The sequence below is a fragment of the Pseudopipra pipra genome, chromosome 3 (genome assembly GCF_036250125.1).
Source record: "Pseudopipra pipra isolate bDixPip1 chromosome 3, bDixPip1.hap1, whole genome shotgun sequence".
Taxonomy (NCBI): domain Eukaryota; kingdom Metazoa; phylum Chordata; class Aves; order Passeriformes; family Pipridae; genus Pseudopipra; species Pseudopipra pipra.
In genome coordinates, this window is record NC_087551.1 from 12784469 (window position 1) to 12801057 (window position 16589).

At 40.0% G+C, this 16589-nt stretch overlaps 1 protein-coding gene across 2 annotated transcripts; it reads left to right on the top strand.

Moving 5' to 3' along the window:
- The first annotated feature begins 2595 nt into the window (after window positions 1-2595).
- Window positions 2596-16210, top strand: LOC135410946 (aprataxin and PNK-like factor). 2 transcript variants are annotated; one of them, XM_064647909.1, is made up of 5 exons: window positions 2596-3105; window positions 9202-9327; window positions 10583-10629; window positions 11539-11577; window positions 15345-16210. In XM_064647909.1, exons 1-5 carry the CDS (start codon window positions 2756-2758, stop codon window positions 15548-15550), a joined length of 768 nt encoding a protein of 255 aa, XP_064503979.1. In that variant the 5' UTR covers window positions 2596-2755; the 3' UTR covers window positions 15551-16210. The 2 variants fall into 2 exon arrangements, with proteins under 2 accessions (XP_064503979.1, XP_064503980.1); XM_064647910.1 differs by lacking the exon at window positions 2596-3105 and adding an exon at window positions 6972-8519.
- Window positions 16211-16589: the final 379 nt, after the last annotated feature.

The window sequence follows — 16589 nt, forward strand, 5'->3', positions numbered from 1 at the left end:
TTGGTATATTGTGGCTTTTTCTGAGAATCGTGAGGGGATAGGTGATGGTGTGACACTGGGCTTTGCCCAAGCTATTGTCATTCTAGTAGGTGAAGTTTTATGGTCAGATAATGATGGTGTGGGGCTCAGCAGCTGCTGTGTTTCAAAGGAAGGGTAGCATGGAGTGTGCTTACACCACTGTCTCAAAATCTTTGAGTCAAAAAGAAGGAAAGGGAAAAAAAAGTAACCTGAAATCCCAAACAATTTGTGGCAATGAGTGAACACACCCTGCAGTCCAGCTGGTCACTGTCTGTGTGACCTCACAGCAGCTTACAGGCAGCCAAATCCTTACTGACAGCAACTTGCAAGTGAGGAAAAGAGAAGGATCATTGCCAAAGAAAAACAAAGCATATGCTGGTGAGAGCAATCTGAGGCTCTGACTTGTATCCTCTAAGTGAACAGCCTGGGGAGGTGTTTTTAATGTCTAGCATTAGAATTGCATGTTCCAGGATCTGATAAAACACTTAAGGCAGTATTATTTGGTATGATTTTGACACTGAAAAAGATTTTGTTGTTTTAATTAAATCTTAAAGTTAATTGAAATGAACTGCTCATGGAGAGCAAACCCTTCAGAGTAGTTTTGGTGTAACAGTGGTTAATCTGGAAAAGTGTTCCAAGTGGTGAGCTTTGCTGTTCATTAGATGCATTAATAACAGCTGCTGTGCTATTTTCTCTTTGTCAGATTGTTAGGTGACTACATAGTGAATTATTCCATTTTGTGATTTGTAAGTATGAAACCTTACTTATTTTCACCTAATAATTTCATAAATCATTCAGTCTCAAGTGCAGTGTAAGAAATTGCCTTCGTAACTTTGCAGGAGAATTAATGGGTTAGGGCAGGCGAAATTAATAGTCATAGAGAGCTCTGAAAGACAGTAATTTTGATGTCAAAGCCCAAATCGTGGTCCTGCTGTTGCATTTAAGGCGATTGAGAAAATGTTCTGTAGGGAAAAAAGCAAAAATAATCTGAATTGTTGTAAGCAGCAGCAGCCACCAGAGAGCGCTGAGGGCCCGTCCATGTTAACCCAGTGCTGGAGTGCAGGCGGCTTTTTTTTCCCTGGATTGTAGCCTGGTGTGTAGCTGATCCTAATGAGTGAGTTTAGTCTCGTTAAGTACAATACAGGCAATGAATGTAGTAGAGAGTCACAAGTGGGAGCGGGAAATTAGGGTAATTTGTGCCTCCCTTTGCAAAGGAAGGCTGATTTCTTAAGCTGCAATTGTTTGCTGAGCCTTATTTTGGGGGTTGTCTTTGAGTTACTAACTGTGCTGCTGTCAGGATCATCTGATATTAATGCTGACTTTGCCCTTAATCATGTTGCTACTCAAGAGTAATTGTCTCTGGTTTTGGATAAAATTTTATGAGGCTTGCATTTGAAGGAACAAAATCAAACAGGAAACCACTGGCTGCTTTTCAAGCTCTGCCAAACACATCTGTGTAAACTAAGTATAAATTTACTGGAGGGGAAACTTGGATAATAACCTGCAGAGAGCAGGGACCTTGGAATAGTTCTGTGATGTATCACAGTAGTTCAGCCTTCAATGTAGATATGCTTCCAGGTAATGTCTGAGTTGTCAGGACAGTGTTCTTGTCTTGGTTATATGTCTTGTATTCTTTTTCTAAACAACACATCTCTCACTTTAAATGTACATTTGTTCCAAAATTTAAAATGCAGTATGTGTCAAAGCTGAACTCTTTGTCTGATGGTATCTATGACAGACAGTTTTATGATTTAGTCATGATCTGAACCATTTCAGATGTATCAGGGTGGGTTTAAGCTCAAGGTGTGTATCATGAGTTCCCATATATCTTCATATATAGATAAATATATATATATATTCCATATATCTTAGTACTGGGGAACCCTGGTGGTCTAGTGGTTAGGATGTGGCACTCTCACTGCCGCGGCCCGGGTTCGATTCCCGGTCAAGGGAAACTCCCCTGGGCAGATGGAGCTCGTCAGCCCTGTAAGGCCATCCATCTAAGAGAAGGTCACTCTAAACAAACCTACGTCCAGAGGACCTCACTGCCACTGTCCAAGCTTGCTCGGCCCCGGCAGATGAACCTCAGGATTAAAGGGTGGGCTCAGTTCAGCGCACACTGTGTCTCACCTAAAAATCCACTGCGCAGGCTTGAAGGTTAATGACCTTTCCCAAATCTTCATTCACGAAGACTGGCCATACATATCTTAGTACTTAGCACATTAACATTGATTAAACTATAGGAGTGTCCATTCTTATAGAGTCTGCTGTATCTTCATCTATATAATGCCCATTAATTTTTTCAAGAGGAGTACTTTTGATTGGAGGTTAATTTAAATTAAAGTCCTTGGACTGTTCACAAACTGAGGTGGTGAGAGAGGAGCTTGTGCTATGAGGGAACTGAGGTCAAGAATGGGAGCTTTATGATAAGTTTTCTTTAAAGTGTGTCGTGTGTTGTTTTCTTAACTCCAGCCTTTCATTCAGCAGCTCTATTTAGAAGTGAACTTTGAGCTTGGAAAGTTGCTTAAAAGATTTTAAAGGCTGGACTAGATGATCTTTCGAGATCCTTTCCAACCTGGACTGTTCTATGGTTCTCTGATTTTGAAAGCAGGAATGACGAGGCACAGTTTGACTTTTAAAGCTTTGAATTCTGGGGTGTAAATTTTCAGGTCCTTCAAAATGTAACCTTGTTCCACAGAATACATCCGGATTTCTTCTTGAGAATACCACAAGAGATATGGAAGGAAATGGCAAGACTGGAACAAAAAACACCGGAAGTTCTCTGGAAAAAAATGATAGGCAGCTGCATAGCAAATGTTCTAAAAGAGTAGGTCAGACCTCTAGTAAAGACAATAGAACTGAGGAAACAGAAAACAAAGAGCAGAGTACTGGTTCTACAAGCCAACAAGCTCACTGGGGCAAGACTTCCCAATATTGTGGTGCCCAGGAAGGGATTCTTGAGCCTGATGCAAGTATGGATTGCGAGACTGAGATTTCAGATTCAACCAGAAGTGCAGATGCTTCACAAAGCTCCAAAAATATCCAGCATAAGAGGACACCTTGCATGTATGGAAGTGCCTGTTACAGGTAAAGCAAAATTAAAAGTAGCTTGGGCTAGCTTGCTATTTAGAAGTAATATATTAGCTATGGAAGAGAAAATAGTAAAGTCATTACAAGTATTAATTTGAAAAAAGATATTTTGATGAACGGGGGACTGATGAGAAACAAATGGCAGAACAATAATTTTAGAAGGGTAAAAGGAGGAGCCAAGATATCTTGCTAACTGCTAATATAGCCCAAACAAGGGTTGAAGTACTCAGCAACTGAAAGGTGAAGTGTTGTAGGAAGTAAGAGACAAAGGTCCATTTTAAAAAGAAATAAAAGACCTGTGTGTACAGTACCAGGAACCAGCAGGAAGAAGAGATGTAAAAGGTTGAAACGCCCAACTGTGGTGGGGGAAAAACAGTTTTCCCCCTGAAGCTATAAAATGGTAAATCCCCAGGGGGTGGTGACCCTTGAGGTTTGAGCCAATGAGCACTTCTGCAAAATATAAACATATCACACTTAGACCGGAAAAGAAAGTAGTTGTAGTTGTTGTTGGAGAGGTAGCCATGTTGTGAAAGCCACGAGCTGAGGGGCAGGAGCCCCCCTGGGGGGCTCTAGCCCCCCCCCCCCTCAGCCCCAACTGGGGGGCTACAGGGACTTGGAACAGTGTTAAACTGGGCCAGGTTCTGTAGCTGAGAGCTGAAGGAGTTTTCTCCACCGTGAGCAGCAGAAGCGGTGGCAAAAACAACAGTGGCCAGAGAAAGTGGCAGAGAGCCAAGAGATAAGAACTGAAGAAGCAGCAAACGAGCATGCAGCTGAGCAAGAGGACACAGAGTTGTCCGAGAGAAAGAGAGCCAGCAGCAGAGAGAGAGCAGAACTAAGCTCTACAGAGAGAGAGTTTTGGGGTAAGAACTGAACCAAAACTGCCCAAACTCCTTGGAGACCCCTCCTAGAGAGAGGAGGATGATGGACTCTTGCTTGAAAGAGTCTTGGAGTGCTACAGCACTGCAGAAAGGAGCTGAAAAGCTCAGAGAAGGAATGCGGAGGGGGTGACCTTGGCCCTCCTGCTGCCAAGCTGGCAGTTTTGAGTCAGAGCATGGGAGCTCTGCAAAGGGGCTTGAATCCCCTGAAGATACGGACCATCACGAAGGCTTCTGCACTTCGTTGATATGACCGTGGTGAAGTGACCCTTGTCTGGGTGAACACAGCCCATGGCAGAAAAGACCCTCGCTTGGAGACGAAGGGCCGAGAGGGGCTTGGATACCCCCTCGTGTGTACTGGCAGAGATCCAGCTACAGCTGCTGTTGAGAGAAGAGAGCCTGTTGCTCTGGAGAGACAATGCTGCTCTGAAAGTAGAAAGGATCTCTTCCTTTTTCCCTCCTGGACTTTTATTTGGAAGGGAGAAGAGATTTGATCCATTGTAAATACTGTTATGTCATGGTAGAGATAGTTAAGATTGTATGTAATGTATTGTAGTATTTATTTTGTACAGTCATTGTAATATATAATCCCTTCCCCCCATTTTGAGTCTTGTGTGGTGTCTGGAAAACCCATCTCACACTGGGTTGAGATATGGGGGGGGGGGGGGGGCTTGGACTAGGGAATTGGATTTTAGGGCTCTCAAACCATGACACCAACATAGACCCTGTAGGCTTATTCTATTAGCAGGTGAGACTTATATGAAAGATGATTGTATTTATTGAAGTTTTTTTTTATTTATTGCTTGCTTTGTGATCTGAGTGTTTAAAATACTTATTATTTGTCACCCCTAAATAATCAAAAATTTCTTTTATTATAACCTTGCCTTTTGGTGCTTTTTTTTAAGCTTTCATTTCCCCCTTAAACCAGAACAAAGCATACTTAGGAACTCCAGGTTAACCCTTATCTGGTCAGTGTCTTTGGAAATACTGTAACAATTGGGTTTTTTTTTCTTTTTTCCTATTTTTCTCTCCCACTTATATCCTCTTAATTCACAGTGGAGGATTTGTTGTACAAATGTTCCAGCGAAATTCCAGAACACCAGTGCTGGGTGCTTAGCCTCCTGGTAGTTATTTCTGCCCAGAAAAGATCTGTGGTGTCCTGTGTTGTTATACTGAAGGGAAGCTGGAAATCTGGAGGTGCTCTTGAGACTAGAAAATGCCTGGTGACCTGAGAACTAAATTTAGGAGAAGGTTTTGAGCTCTAGATAAACTCATGTGCATTGTAACACAAAAGATATGGCTAATCCAGGAAACAGGGAGTCCTGTGACTTTTTTTTCTCCTTCCCGAAAGGGACTTCAGCAATAAGAAAAACAGTGAGTTTGAGGAGAAAACAACTAAGCACAAGTGATTGTATGTTTGGTGGGCCTAACGCTGAGGTAAATGTGTATATCAAAACCATAAAGCTGTTGTGTTCGTGAACACATCATGCTTCAGTTTTCATGTATCTCGTTTTTTCCCTTAATGATTATGATGAAAACATGTTTTATTAGACAATTTAGTTGACCCAGTACTACAAATGCAGCCTCTGTTTTGCTCCAACTACTTTTAATTTTGCTCGGACAAGTTTTCCCTTGTATGGGTGTTAAGGTGATTTAATGCTCTGATATGCTGAAATATTCCTAATCTTTAGGAAGGCAAATCTTAGGTACAGGTAATAAGGAGTAGGAGTCTACATGTGCACATTTCTTCTTGGTTTCTTCTCTTGATTGCAAAACATTTGGCAACAGTACTTTTGGAAAGTATTGCTTTATAAGAAAAAATGTTCTAAAATAACACATATTAATCCTACTTAGTCAAAGAAATTTGTAAATAGGGAGTATCAAAAATATCAGCTTTGATCTTTGAGAAATGTCATGAGACGGAACCTGCCTGTTTGCAGTAATAGAAATGTGCTTTGTAATCTGTCTTTGTATTTGCTTTTAATTCAAGGCCCCCAAATAGCTGTTTCTGCATTGGTGCAGAGCTGTGTTAGAACACAGATTAAGTATTAAATCTATTAATTTGATAAGATATCTCTTACACTTGTCTTAAACATTTAGGAAATAACTTTGTAACCCTTAGTTCAGTTTCTTCATTTATGAATTTGAAATCACTGGTTTTGAAAGAACCAAGCTTGATGGAACCTCTCACCCCAGGGAATCTTCTTGTCACCTTCCTGCACCGGAAGCTGTTGGCAGTTCAGTCTTGGTTGTTTTGCTGTTGCTGTCTGCTGCGTGTAGGTGGAGAAAGCCAGGGGGTGGCTGGGCTCCCTCTCTTCCCCTCTGGGAGGAGAGGGGAGCCCTGCGATCCCCCAACTCAGCCTTTGGCTAGAGTTAGAGTCAGCATTTGGAGTGTGTGCTGTGAAGGAAGAGATTCACAGCACCTGAGGTAAGAGGAGAGAGGCAGGCTTTGCAGCCAAGCCCTCTTCCCCCTCCTTTTCTGCAGTGAAGCTGTAGAGGGGGGCTTTTTTCTTTCTCTCCACTGTAAGTGGAGGAGAGGCTCAACATTGAAGCTGAGCCAAGAGACTGGGCCATGGAAGTAGGCCTGGTGCTCGGGAGGGGAATCCCAGGCGAAATTGGAGGCGAGCCAAGAGCTCGAGAGTTGCCTGCCGAAGCTGACTGGGGGCAGCCGAGAACTGACGTGGAGGAATGAACATTCCAGGACACAGACGCTTGATAAGCTACACTGCAGCAGCTTACAAACCGAGGTGAGACACCGAGAGGAAGAAATCACCAGCAGCAGAAGAGCAAGGACTCAAAACTATCTTCTTGGACTTCGTGAGGAGAGAAACTGCAACAAACAACTTGAACTTGGTGAGGGGGGAGCGTTCAGGAGCCCAGAACACTCCCACAGCAAAAGACTGTGTTACATATCAGCCTTAAAGGCTGCTCCTGGACTAAAGTTAAAGGAGGGGTTTGAAAGGACTGACTGATAGTAATGTAATATATATATATATATATAGTTGCCTTTAGTTTGTATAGTATTTATTTGTGTAAATAAATTTATATACTTCCCCCTTCCCCTACAGAAGCCTCTGCTCTGAAAGTTTCTCTCCGGTGTTAGGATAAATTGGGGGAAAAGGTGGGGGGGAAGCCTAAAAATTGGATTTTAGATTTCTAATGTGGCTCAAACTGCCACTGTAGTTTCCTGCATCATGAAGTGTGAGGATACAAATTTGGAGCTTCTGTGAAATCAAAGCTGCAGTTACTGGACCAGTATGTTCATATGAAGGCAATAGTCATAAAACTTTAGTCTTAAAATAGGTTTTTATTTGGTTGCTTTTTGTGTAAGTAAGGCCTAATGGTCTTGATTTGATCAAACGAATACAAATCCCTGTGCAGTGAGGCTTTGTTATGAAACCTAACTTTGGAGTGCAGCTTACAGTGTGATAATATGCTCTTGTAACTCAAATATCTTATGTCTAAAAATAAATGATAAAAAAACCTCAAACAAAACTTTTAAGAAAGAAGCCTTAGGGGTTTTTTTGCAAGAAGGGAAAATATTTGCTTAATATTACCTATGCACTTTTCTGCTTCCATTTATTTTGCTGAGTATTGTTGCACTACACAGAGAAGTAGGAAAAGTACAAATTATCCAGGTAAAAGTAAGATAAAATATGATGTTTCTGCTAGTCCTGAGCCTCTGCGGTGGGACATGTTCAAGGTGCTTCACAGAAAATGTATGATTTGAGGAGCACCATCCACTGGCCCAAAGTCTCCTGAAGCCTGGTAATGAGGTCTTGTGCAACCCTTTTGTTGCTCTTCCCTTACTTCTTTTTTTTTCTCTCCTCCAGAAAGGGCTGTTTAGTGTAGGTCTTGAAGCAAATTTTTGAAAGGAAAAGAATATCTCCTAAAATACAATAAATTGACTAATTGACAGCTACAAGGCCTTCTTTCCTTGGAGACCGAGATGCTACATGTATCTTGTTGTAGGAATACAGATTAAAATTATTTCAAAGAACATTAGTTGCTTCTGTATCCTTTGGAGAAGATGTATTGTGTTTCAAATGACTGAGAATTCTTGTTATTATTGCTAGTTTGCTAGCGCTGTTCATCGAGAAAACAAAGAAAATGGGCTCTAAATGACTTGGTTTCATCCCATTTATTTTTAAATGGGAAAAGAATTAGGCAGCCAGTCTGAATTTGGCATAAGAATTAATGTTTCATGAGAACTCGTGGAATAAAAGACCAGTAAATGCAACCTAGCAGTGGTTTCTAGGGAAGCATTATTTTATTTACCCTACAGTTTGCAGAAGTAACAGAAAAGACTAAGACAAGAAGCCTGTCAGCTGTGGAAGTAGATCTAAGGGATACTGGATCTTTGAGAAGTGCACAAACAAACTACAGGTTATGTGCTCTGGGAATAATTTTGGTAATCACTGAAGTGTGTTGTGGATGTCTTTTGGAAAAAAAAATTATTAAAATGACTCATATTTCTTGCGCTTAAATATTATGCTTGGAAGAAAAAGCGTCTCTAAAAGAAATCATGAGGAAAAGGTAGATTTGCTTTTGATACCAATATGTTCATTTTGATGTATTTTTTTGTAGTGTGTTTTGATCTGTCACATGAATTTCTCCTGAAGTTATAACATGTTTTTTCTGTGTTCTTTTTAACATCACTTACAGCAGTTCTATGAAAGAACTATATATCACTCTTCTGTAAGTGATGCTGTTTATGGCTGCCTTGTCTTGTGTGGTGTGTGGAATTTTATTGCATTGAAGCAGCAGGAATGTTCTTTCAGTGATGCATATATTTGTGTTCCCTACTTGCTCACCTGGGATTCAAGTGCTGTAGAGCAGGAAATTGTGGATGCTGGTCATGTGCTCTCATCACTAACATTGATGTGACTCAGCTACACATGCGGTTATTACATCTTATGTCAGCGTGGTGATTTGTTGTTCTAATAAAACCTATTGTGTATGTGTTGGAGGTTTGAAACTTAAAGCTGATGGCAAATAGGAAAATTCTTATTTTGGCCTCTGTTGCAGCTGAGACAAAACTTTTCTTTTGTTATCCTGAAAGTAGGTCTTATGTTCTGCATCAGGTTAAACATTAAAAGCTCCTCTTCTCGTAACCACTGAAAAATGAGCTGTCACTGATTTAGTAATACCTTTCTTGTCTTCGCTTCTTGTGTTGAAACAGAACAGTCAGGTTTTGGTGTATATTTGTCTTTTGCAGGAAGAATCCCATTCACTTCCAACAGTTCAGTCACCCTAATGATGACGACTATCATGACATGGAGATGATATCTCAGGATAACAACGACAACTGGCCCGAGTGTCCATATGGAACAGCTTGTTATAGGTTAGAAACACTGTAAAAAGTGGCTCTTCTTGTTTACAGGCTAAGAATGTTCTCCCCTGCAGTTGCAAAATGACGGTAGAATAATGAGAATAATTCTTGGTGTGAAATATTGACTGTAGCCTTCTGAAATGTACCATGGTCAGACTGCTACCTTTAAAACACTTGAGTCTGTGCATATTTTGCACGGTGACACAGTAAAAATCACTGCTTTGTTTGTAATTTCAGCTGGTAAATGAAAATTTGACTCTTGGAACCTATTCAGTGACTTGAAGGTCAGCACTTTTCAGCATTCAGTAAACTGTTATATAAATGTATTGTTTATATATAATTTATTGTTACCTGGTGTTCCTGATATGTAACTTTTAGTTTAAATTTTGATAAAGTTTGTTGATATTTTGTATAAAAACTATTTTAATCAGTATTTGAGTTGTTAGAAAGCATAGTTGAGGTAAATAAATAAAACCAGTTTATAGCTGACTGCTGTTTTCTTTTAAGCACTGTTGATTTTCCTCAAATTATTGTTTTATTCTATTTGTTTTTCTGTATCTAGGTTTTACACTTTTGTTTAGCAGAGTTTCACTGCTGTGGAATTCCCACAATGGATAAAAAGATATATTTTGAGGCGATAAGACTTCTGTGGGGCCATGTTGAAACTAAGGGCTGCTGTTAATAAAGATTCTTCCTACAGAGAAACCTTTTCTCTTGAAAAGTGTGGTGATCCTAAAGAGCATGTTCTCCATGAAATGTAACAAAATGAGGGCAGCTTTTAAGGAAAAGCCATGGTTCTATTCAGCTAATGCAGAAAAAGTGTTTCTCTTATAAACTTCTATGAGACGAACTTTTCATCTTAGGCTGAGCAATGTAGGTTTATATCAGTAATGAAATTGCCAATGTGCTTTTCAGGAGTACAACGGATGCTTTATCTAAACCCCAAACTGTCTCTCCTTCCAGAGAAGACAACCTCTGTGTTGTATTAGTTGGTAATTTCTTAATATTTGCTTCATTCTTTGGGCGCAGAGGAAAAGAGGCATCCGTGAAACAGTGATAATTCTTTTGATAAAGCAACAGATATAATTTGAAGGTTTTTTGTGTTCTTTTTGTTGTCCTCCTGTGTTGGCCACTAGTTGAAGGGAGCATAATCAACTGATCAAAATGCTATGCCTTGAAAATTATCCATAAAATACCAGGGAATTCTGGACTTGTTAAGTGTGGAACAAGGTGATGAATCAAACTTTTGCTATTTTCTTCTTTGCAGGAAGAACCCACAGCACAAGCTGGAATACAAGCACACTGCACCTCCAGGTAAGCCAACTTGTTCAATACTGCTCAAAGTGTGAGTTAAAAAACCCAAACCCAGTGATGGATACCCAAAACTTGTAATAAAATGCTTTAATCTACTTTTAGAATAAAATTTACATCTTACTCTGTATTTGGATTATTTTTTTTTCTGGGATTTTTTTTCTTTTGGTAAGTTACAATTTTAAAGTTTTTTGATGCTCTAAACCAAACATTGCAACCATATCTGTCGTCTTTCTGTATTTTCTTTTTTGGGAGGGACCAGTGATTTTCTTACTGTGAGAACTAATTTTTGCATATATGTTCTCTTGAGGCCTAAAACTGAATTTGAGTTCCTATTCTAACACTTTGTAGTCTTTTTATATTCCAGCAACTTGACTTGTTGAAAAACAGAGGGGAATGTGCTGTTTACATTTTGTCTGTTCTTAAATAATTGAAAGAGATACTTCACATTTTACTTCACATTTTTTGTGCTTTTTCTAGATTATTGAATCTAGGGGTTTTTTCCACATGAAATCCCAATGCAGTAAACAGTAGTTTAGAGCAGAACATTAATGGAATTGTAATGATAATGTATTTTACTGTAAAGACTCAGGATTGTGACATTACTAAGGAAAGAACTGCAGTTATGGAAACAATAGTGTAAAGTATATAAATGCTTTTTAATACTCCAGTTTTCTTCTTAAAAACCCCCTTGTTGGTGACGTTTGTCTACAGATGGCAAGGGGTCATAACACTGACAACAGTTCGTCTGGATAATCTCTTGGGAATGATTCAAGGCAAAAAAGGTGGTTTTGGGCAGCAGAGTGGCTTTTATACTTGTAAGTGCAACACAACCATTGCAGGATTTGTTTAATGGCATAACCCTTATGTCAGGGTTCACTCTGTCCTGACTAAAAACTTCCCTTTCTTTAGGAACTGAAAGAGGAACCCGAAAACAAACTTCAAGAAATGGTGAGTGTGTTCTAAAGTTATGAATGGGCATATCAGCATGGGGCACAGCAAGTCTGCTGTGTTTTTTTTGGCATTTAATAGTACTATAGATGCTTGCTAATACTTACCTGAGGAGAAAGTAATTGTTATTTTAGTAAAACCCTTCTTGTTTTTTTACAAGTAATACTGCTTCAATTGAATTTGTGCCAGGCTTTCTGGATAATCATGTCTGTACTTCCCTGGAAGCAGGCAAGAAAACAAACAAGTTTTCTAACAAGAGACACATGTGGCTAAATCAATTCTTCCTTACACAGGGGCCACAGTAGGATGAAAGGAATCCAATATTTCATACAAAGCTAGTTAAGGTTGCCCCATAAAGATTGATTGCTCCTGAAACATGTAGATATTCCTTGTGCATTCCATTGACCTTGAAATAACTTTCAAGTGATAATCTGTGCACGTGAACATGAACTTTTCTTAAACTTGCAATTAGGTATTGATATTTCAGGGTAAATACTGGCTTGTTAGGACTAAAGTGAAAGAAGTTTATATGTTGTAGATGCACAGACTAGTTTTAAATACTCTTTAGGGCTGCTTCCAGGATTCTTTTGTGTCTCAGCTTCTAAATGTGAAGCTTCTTATTCTTTCTAAAATAATTTAAAAGTGGGCTTTAAAGAGCAGTCTGAAAGTGTGATGCTATGCAGTCTTTGCTTTCACTGGCCTGAGCAAGACAGGAAGGTGTGGAACTGCTGCATGTTGAGAGGGAGTGGGAACTGGCTTGTCTTCCTTGAGATCACCAAGGTGTGGCTGGGCATTTCCTAAAGAATTCCTCAAATGAGATCTGCCTTCTAGAGAAAATAAATAAAAGTGCAAATAGTTGTAGTTAGTTTTCTAGGCAAAGTGGTTTCTGTTGTGGATGGGTGCAGGAGGTTGTTTTAAACTTCCTGCTGAGAAATTTCTTTCCCATACCAATTCCTTATCAAACATGTGTGCACTTTGGCTCTCACGAAATGCTTGCTATGGCTGTATCTGTGCACCAGAATACTCCGAGGTGTATTTGTTACCTGTGTGCTTTGGTGCATCCTGTGATACAAGTACCAGCCCCATCTTGATCAGAGGTCCCTTGTAAAAATGTGTTACAGAGTGGTCAGAGCTGTTGGCAGCAGTGTAAGAGTAGTGAGTGGTGAAGATTTTGGGATGAAACAGGCTGGGCTGCGTACATATCTAAAAGTCTAAATCTATCAAATTCATCTCTCGTTGAACCGGGGAAGACTTGATATTCCATGCACAGGGGAAAGAAGGGAATTAATTCATTAAAGTGCTGTTCATATTTACTGGGTTTTTAAAAATTTTTAAATATCATGTTGACTGGCTCACTTAGCTCTCTTGAGGGCAAAGCTTGTAAAAAGTGTAGTGCTCAGCAGGTTCACACCTGAGGCAGCTGTACCAAGCAGGGTCACACAAACAGTCAGGGCTTCATTAACCTTTATTTTGTGCTGTTTGGCACAACTGCACCGTTAAGCACAGCGGGGTTAATTTCCCTACATGTGTATTTAAACTCCACCAGCCAAGAGAAGAAGCTCTACGTGACATTTGACATGTTTGGTTTTTAACATTTTTAGTCTAATTGGTACCAGAGGGTTTACGAATTGCCTGCAGAGAATGTTCCGAGAAATAGTCTGAGGCAAATTACTGGGGGAGTAGTTGTGAGGGAGGAAGAAAAAAAAGTCAAGAGTTGTGCTGTCATTAAATTGTCACAACTGAATGACCTCATTGTGTTGTTGCTACTGAGATGAATGACCTGCTGTGACCATGGAATATGCAGGATTCTCCTACTCACTTCTTTGTAGGTTTTCTAGCAAGCTGATCAGCTCACTTCCAAATAGAATCTTTGGGAGGAGTAGTCAGCAAGCTTTTTCTCCCTACATGAAGGAGATACTTTCAGAGAAAGTTTAAAGGTCATCTTTATAAATACAGCACTGGGGAAGAGGCAGAATTGAGCTTAATGAGCAGTGTTGGGGACTGTGGTGCTGATTAAACTACAATGGAAAGAGGTGGATGGGGAAGACATGGAAGGAAGTGCATTGTTCCCTGCTGAAATCCAAAAGCATGGGTGTACAGGGAGGGAGAACATAGTATGCTAGTCCTGCATTTATACGAAAAATACAGAAGTCATAAGTATTGTGCCAGAATTCCTGTTTCTCTTGTAAAATGTCCCCACAGTGGTGTGAAAGTGAAAAAGAACTTTTCTTTGCTAAGCAGCTCTTGGGCTTATTATTCTCATAAGCTTAGTCTGAGTAGTGGGATTTTGTTCTTATTGCATTCAGCATCTTTGTTTTGGCCCCTCCCCTTCAAGCCATAACTCATTCTGCAGATCCGTAGTCTGTGATGAATCTTACAAGAAATTCTGCTGGTATGGGCTGACATGGCCATGATTAATTTCCACTGAAGTCTGTTAAACAATAAACTAGCAAGCATAAAAAGGAAGATAATTCTGGAACAGTAGCATTCCCAGTAATAAAAAAGTGTAATTGAGAGAGGCTGTGGTCTGACTGCACAAGGTGCCAGTGGTGGTGGTTGTTCGCCACACACAGCTGGAGTGCCTGAAACTCTGACCCAAAGCTTTAAGAGTTTGCTGGAAAGTGCTTATGGTTAATATAAACGTGAGGATTTGGACTGGGGTCTGTAGCTGAGAAAAAAATACATGTTTATAGTTTCATTTGAAAGCTGATGATAACTGCTCAACAGATAAGTTATCTGTCCCTATATCATTGAGAAGTTATTTCTAGATAAGAATGCAAAAATTGGAGGCATAAACTCAGAGGTGTGACTTAGTGGCAGAATAAGACATGATTGGAATATTAAGAGGCCATGGCTAGTTGGGAATTGTGGGCATGTAAGAAAAAGGGAGATGTCATAGGCTTGCAGAGAAAAGGTTACATATATCTGCCAAAATGCAGTGAAAATTACCTTGTTGAAGGTGCTCACTACTGATAAATAAAAGAAGTCAATGCTGCCATGGCAGCAACTGTGTATGTATCCTACCTATGGATACCTACCAAGTCAGATAGGTAAGGCTTCTTCAAACAGCAGAATTATCCTGCCTCTGGGGATCAATTTAAATGTGCCAACACGTTCAAGCAATGCAAAGACTGCTGCAAGACAAACTATAAGACAGTTTTGGAGCATGCTGTGAATGGCATCCATTTCTTCTAAGGAGAGGTTTCCAAGTATGATTCCTGCCAATAAAGACTATTGTGAAAAGCTGTGAAGGCAGAAGGCAATTTGATGATAGAATGTAAGTTGTGAAGTAGGTGGATGGGAAGCAGACTGGAAAGCAGTGAGATATAACAGACTGAACTGGGACACAGGTAGGCTGCCCCCAGCTCAGGAAAGTGTTCAGCACTTGTTGTTTCCTTAACCCATATTCAGAAAGGAAGCCCAGACTATCCAGCATGGATCCAAATGGAGAACATAGGAGGAAAGTGATATAGAAGACACCCTTCTCTCACCTGAAGCTCAGGAAAGAAGTGAGTAGGAATTAAAAGCCATGTCAGATTGCAAAGACTGAAAGTATAAAATAGCCCTAAGTATATATAGATGGATGAAGAAGTCGTCTTTGATCTAGGATCAAAGTAACCATGGAAGTAAATCAGAAGATGTGTTTAGGTGATTCCTTCTCCTCTCGAGGAGAGAGACTTAACTTGGTGGGCTCTGGGAGGGCTCTTGAGTTCTGCACGTATGATTCAGGAATACTCATAATATTCAGGACATTTTTGTCCCTACAGGAAAAAGGGCTGTGGAGAAAGACAGTGCCAATGATGGTGAAGCCAATGAGTATGACCTCAATGACAGCTTTATAGATGATGAGGAAGAGGAGTGTGAAGCTACTGATGAGGACTCGGACTGGGAACCAAGTTCAGAAGAAAAGGACAATGAGGATGTTGAAACACTTGTGCAAGAAGCAGGTAGATTTGTTAAGACCAAAAAATAGCTGCTTGGAACAATGCTACAAGTTTCCAATGTGGTTCTGTTAAAACATGGTTGCACAGAGGAGAGGAATTTTTTGAAAACTTTTTCTCAGTGATGTAGAAGCTACAGGAAGATTTTAGTGGGGCCGAGGGATTCAGCAATGCCTTTTTGTCCATATGTATTATTTTGGGGGTGGTGTGGTGCTTTTTTTATGAAGTGGTGGACCCACAGGATGGAGCTCTGAAAGTTTTGGTTGTTTTTTCTTTCTTTTCTTCATCTATTTGTTTTACAGTTACTCTGAAATACAATTTTAAAGGTTGGTAAAACTTCATCTCCCTATGCTTGAAAGAAATACTGGCATTAGGAAAGCCTAAACCATTTTTTAATGTTCCTTTGAGTTAGTGCAGTTGTAAACTTCATTATTCTGCTCCCAACCTTTGTTGGTTCTCTTGAGGTACCATAATTAAATACAGGTTGTCTAAATCACTTGAGAACAGTATCTCAAAGTGTATTGAACCACTTGGCTGACTCAACAACAGTTATGGTGTATTTGTTCCAATTACAACAGTACCTCTTTCCATGCCCGTATATCACTGGAATTGTGTTCAGTTCTCAGCAAAGCTGAAGTCTTGATGACTGACTGTATTTTTGCACAAATAAACTTGTAACATACAGTAGGAAAGATGTGTAACTGTGTCTCTATGATTTCTAAAGACATTGTTGGAATATCTTGCCTTCAGTGTGTTCACCACTTCCCTGAACCTCCTAGAAAGTAAGCTAAAAAGTTTTAGTATGTTTTGGGACAGCTGACTGGAGCCGGATACAGTCCTAAAGTTCATCAGGGGAATCATTCTTCTGTGGCTGCAAATAGGCATCCAAATACACTGCAGCTGTTTTTATGGACTTTTCAGGACTTTGTGGATGTGGTGTTCTCTACAATACCCATGCTGGTTTTTTTGACTCAGGCTCACACGCCCTTGTTGTTGTGATGAGGTTCCTCTTGGGGAAAAAGCTGCCAAGGGAAACCAAATCAAGTGGTGCCTGGGCCTCGCCATTCCTGC